Below are 5,495 nucleotides of genomic sequence, written 5' to 3'. Positions count from 1 at the left end.
AACTTGTCATTTTCATCTTCTGTAAGTTCCTCTTGAATAGCAATGCGTAAGGATGGGATCTGCATTTCTAACGGCAACACGGCTTCTACTCCATACACTAATGCATACGAGGTTGCTTGAGTAGGAGTTTTGTATGTGGTGCGATAGGCCCACAATGCCTCGCCAATTCTTTCATGCCAATCTCACTTTGATTTTGCTACTACTTTTCTCAACAAGTTGCAAAGTGTCTTGTTAAAGCCTTCAGCCAAGCCATTTGCAGGAGCGTTGTACATTGATGACTTGTACTGTCTGAATTTAAACTTCTCTCCTAAACTTGTCATTAGATGGTTATCGAACTGTTTTCCATTATCAATTATGATACGTTGTGGTACACCATATCTATATATTATTTGAGTTCAGATGAAATTCACAACATTTTCCTTCTTGACATCCCGTAATGTGATGGCTTCTGCCCATTTTGAGAAATAGTCGCACCAAATGAGAATATACTCGTGTCCATTCGAGGCTTTCGGAGTGAGAGGTCCCATAATGTCAAGTCCCCAAGCTTCAAAGGGCCATGAAGATACAGTCGGGTGTAATGGCTCTGGTGGCTGATGTATGAAGTTTGCGTAGAACTGACAGGGTTGACACTTTTTTACGAAGTCCATGCAGTCTTGAACCATGGTTGGCCAGTAATACCCCATTCTCTTTACACGATCATAAAGTTTAGGTCCAGATTGGTGAGCGCCACAAATGCCAGAGTGAGCTTCGTGCATTGCTTCAGTGGCTTCATCTTTATTTAGACACCTCAACCAGTGTCCCAAGAAAGAGCGTCTGTAGAGCGTCCCTTTGTAATGAAGAAATTTTGGAGCACGTCGGCGTACCTCTACCTTGTGCCTGGGATCATCGGGTAATTTTTGGTGGTCCAAGAAATCGATGATAGGCTGGCGCCAGTCATCTTCATCAGCCGTGTAGACGCAAATCATGTTTGTTGTATCTATATCGTCTACTCTTTCAAGCAAAGATATTGCCCAACGATTGCAGATTGACACTTGCATAGATTCTTCCACCCCCAGTGCCAAAGTGGTTGCAACGTTAGCAAGCGCGTCAGCCAACTTATTGTCACTCCTCGGTACATGACCAATATTGATGGAGTCAAGTTGATTAAGCAGTTGCAGCGCCTGTCGATGGTAGGGAATCAAGTCTTCCTTTCTTACCTCATACTCATCGAGGACTTGGCTGATCACCAATTGTGAGTCTCCGTAAATATCCATGTCTCTTACGCCTATTTCAATTGCCATTTGAAGACCTAATATCAAAGCTTGGTATTCTGCCACGTTATTTGAGCAAAATTGTGTGAGTGTAAATGAGTATGGCATTACATGGTTTTGGGGAGATATGAAAACAACTCCTGCTCCAGCTCCGTCTCGCCTTGCAGCATCGTCAAAGTACATTTGCCATGGAGGTAAAATGTCCACGTAAAATATTTCTTCTCCTGGTAGTTCATCTGAAATTTCCCACTCTGTTGGGACTGGATGATCAGCGAAGAAATCTGCAATAACCTGACCTTTTACTGCCTTTTGAGACACAAACACTAAGTCATACTGCTTAAGTAACACTGCCCATTTCGCAAGTCTTCCAGATAAAACTGGTCTTGAGAGTATGTACTTGATTGGATCAGCTATTGAGACCACGTGTATGATATGCGCCTGCATGTAGTGCCTCAACTTCTGGATGGCGAACACCAAAGCAAGACATGTCTTCTCTATGGGCGAGTAATTTAATTCAGATCCAACTAAGGTACGACTCAAGTAGTAGAGTGTTCTCTCCTTGCGGTCTTCAATTTCTTGCGCACACATTTCCCCCAGCGATCGTTCTTGTGCGGCGATGTATAGAATGAGCGGTTTTCCTGGAATCGGTGCCCCCAACACTGGTGCACTAGCCAGGTACTTTTTTATGCTATCAAAAGCATGTTTGCATTTTTCATCCCACTGAAATGGAGCATCCTTTTTCATGAGATGACTAAACGGCTGACAACGTCCTACTAGGTTAGAGATGAACCTTCGAATGTATGCCAAACGTCCCTGCAACCCACGCAGCTCCTTCAACGTCTTTGGTTCTGGCATTTCGTTGATAGCTTTGATTTTTGTCTGGTCAATTTCAATGCCTCTGTGCCTGACTACAAACCATAAGAACTTCCCAGATGTGACACCAAACGCACACTTGAGTGGGTTCATCTTGAGTTGACATTTTCTAAGTCTCTCAAAGATGGTCCGAAGGTCTTTAACATGGTCTTTTCTTTTCTTTGATTTGACAACCACGTCGTCGACATAACATTCTATCGTTTTATGACTGTGTAGCAAAATATCCCTTTTGGTGTGCTAAATGCCGTTGCTTCTTGATCTTCAGGTGCCATTTGTATTTGATTGTATCCAGCAGTGCAATCCATGAACGAGAGTGCTTCGTGGCCAGTAGTTGCATCGATCATCACCTCTGTAACTGGCAAAGGGAAGTCGTCCTTTGGACATGCATCATTAAGATCTCTGAAGTCGACGCATACACGTAGTTGCCCATTTTTCTTTCTGACTGGAACAATGTTGGCTATCCAGGTAGGATATCTGACTTCACGGATAAATCCAGCCTCAATGAGTTTGTTAACCTCTTTTTCAATTTCAGGTATAAGCTCTATCCTAAAGCAACGTTAAGATTGCTTTCTAGGACTGGTTCCTTTTCTAATTGCCAATCGATGAACTGCAATTTTTGGGTTTAGTCCAGGCATTTCCTTGTAGCTCCAAGCGAAGACGTCCTTGTACTCAACCAACAATTTGTAGCATTCCTCCTCTTCCTCTTTAGTCAACAGAGCACTGACGTAGATTGGACGAGGATCTTCATCAGTTCCTAGGTTTAGTTCTTTTAAATCATTTACGGTTGATTGTACCTCGTCTTCAAGTGTTTCAGGTGCCTTGTCAGCCTCTACCTCTTCGCTGTCATCAGTTATCTCTTCTGCAGTGATATGATAAGAAGTCACACTTTCCAAGTCTTTTGCATCACGGGAGTCTGAAGATCGAGGTTTAGACTCTTCAACATCGTTTGAGGATAGACCAGTGAGAATTAATACTCGTCTTCGTGCTTTTAGTGGTTCATGCTGAATGATGTCCACCACTTGCAAACGCTTCATGCGAGAGGGTATTGCGCTTTTCAAGTCATCACTTATGTTTACTTCATAATTTTCTTCCATGGAAGTTGAGCATAGAAGAGTCTTACCATTATCATTATTGGAGGCTCCTAAACGAGTGAAGATCGTGTTTGAACGAACACCCAAATTAATAATTTATGCGCCCTTCTTGCTTGTACGTAGCGGAGGGGTTGACTTAACTTCATTTGCTCCTCATTTATCCAGTCGAGTGAAGACAGAAGGACGATTTGTTGTAAGGCTCGGTCTCCCCAGCTTGTCGAATATAGAAGGACGGGCTCTCTGTGCAGATGGACTTATCCTGTCGAAAACTGAAGATGATGATGATCTTTTAATGCCTTCCGCTTCATTCTCCTCTGCCTCTTCCACTGTGATATGTTGTGAAGATGTAGAGGTTCTGTTCCTTCGAGCACTGATCTTCACGGGTGTGGGAGACTTATAACCAAGCCCTGCTTTAGTCTCTATAAAGCTTCCTTCTTGTTTGAACAACTTCTGTTGTGTTTTATTAAGCCCATATGGTTCAACTTCTACAACTTCCCCAAGCGGATTTGGTTTTGTAAAGTCGTAACCTGCCTTTTCCAGTAGCTTGTATGCGTTGGAATGAAATATTCCCACATTTTGATCGCTTGACAATTGGTTTGATGAACAAACGAAATCAACTGGAGGAGGTCTCATAACTAACTTTTGGTTTGAACTTGGAAGAGGTCTGGTGACTTTCGCCATCCATTCTTGCTTGATCAGTGGACTTGGTTTACTTTTGTCTTTAAGATCTCTCTTTGTTAGACATTCTGCAAAAGGACTATCTCCTTCTTTGCGACAAGACTTAGGAATATACCGCAACACTGGCGTGGTAGACTTCTGTGGCATTTCTTGCTTCTTGGGTGATCTAATGGGAGTAGATGCTTTACTAGCGTTGTCTATATTTTGCTTAACATCATTTTCTTTAACATTACTCGTAACAACATCTTCTTTGGTACTCTCTTTCAGCTTACCTCTTTTTCCAGTTGAAGAAATGGTAGTTGACATGAACTCACTAGAAGTACCATTTTCTTCAAAGAACTTTGTGTCAGCGAAGAAAGAGTCAGCCTTAGTGAAAGGCTTGGCGTCTCCATTTATTTTCCTTTCACCGCCGCGATAATACTTCAAGCATTGATGAAGGGTTGATGCAACGACCCCATTTTCATGTTTCCATGGTCGACCTAATAATAACTTGAATGATGTCTTGGCCTCGATGACATGGAAGAGTGTTTCAGATGACAAGTCGTCCATGCTAAGGTTTACACGAATCATGCCAATAGCCCGCTCTCCGTTTAAGTTGAAACCATGAATAACTATTCGACTGCTGGAAAGTTCATTAACCGTGATGCCTAGCTCTTTCATGGTTGCTTTGGGCATGAGATTTACTCCTGAGCCTCCATCTATTAAGATTCTGTTGACTTTTTGTCCTCGAATGTAGCCTGACACATATAGTGGCCTATTGTGAGGCTTGGAACCAAGAAGCAGATCTTCATCTGAAAAGGTCAAGGCTGCATTGCAGGAGACACATTGTGTTGACGGCTCTGCATGCTCTCCTACATCTTTCATCTTGCCAGCTTATAGTTCTGGTTTATCAAGTCCTTGGAGTATTATCTGACGCTTCTCTTTCGGCAGGTGAAAGATTTGTCTCCACCCCATATTTGCGGGAATAGCGTTGAGAGCCTTTACAACTTCATTTTCCTTTTGAGGGTAAGATTGCAATTGTTGTGATGGTACCGCATCATCTGCTTCGTTTTCCTTTACTTTTTCTTTATCATCATGACCTACTGCAGAAATGGTACATACGGTAACATTGTTCAAGAAATCTCTTGGAAGGAATTCCTCTAGAGCAATATGACTCAACGATTTTTGCTTAGGCATTTTGATAGGCAAGACACATGGTTTAACCACTGTTTCAGACTTTTTCTCCCCATCAGACATGCAGGATTTCATCTTCTTTGATTGCTTTCGTCGATGATGGACATGTTCGACTGCCGACTGCTTGCCATACTTGTTTCTTTGTCTTCTTGCGAGTGACTAAGGTCCACCCTTCGTCATCATCATTTACATTCTTCTCATCTTGAGGACCTAATCCTGCTTTTGGGGATATCGATGAAGATGGCTTTTGAAACCATATAGCAACAAGTTCAAGGCTCCCGAATTGCAACATGCATACATCCCACCCATAATGCATCGTTGGCTCCTCGTGTTCCTCATGCTGCTCCAATTCTGCAGTAGTTTGATTTGTAGCTACTGTTTCATCCAAGTCAAGGATAATTTTTCCGTCTCTAGAGAGCTGCATAATTTT

At 42.5% G+C, this 5,495-nt stretch overlaps 1 protein-coding gene across 1 annotated transcript; it reads right to left on the bottom strand.

Annotated features, from left to right (window-relative positions):
- Positions 1–395: 395 nt before the first annotated feature.
- LOC141617611 (uncharacterized) lies at positions 396–2,216 on the bottom strand. The gene has a single exon (XM_074434784.1). It carries the CDS (start codon positions 2,214–2,216, stop codon positions 396–398), a length of 1,821 nt encoding a protein of 606 aa, XP_074290885.1.
- Between the last annotated feature and the right edge of the window lie 3,279 nt (positions 2,217–5,495).

This window comes from Silene latifolia, chromosome X (genome assembly GCF_048544455.1).
Source record: "Silene latifolia isolate original U9 population chromosome X, ASM4854445v1, whole genome shotgun sequence".
In the NCBI taxonomy this organism is placed as follows: Eukaryota; Viridiplantae; Streptophyta; class Magnoliopsida; order Caryophyllales; family Caryophyllaceae; genus Silene; species Silene latifolia.
This window is presented reverse-complemented; position numbering and strand designations above follow the sequence as displayed.

What these genes read in the sequence shown, in the direction of transcription:
- LOC141617611 (XM_074434784.1), bottom strand. Translation starts at nt 2,216, where the DNA reads ATGAACCCACTCAAGTGTGCGTTTGGTGTCACATCTGGGAAGTTCTTA.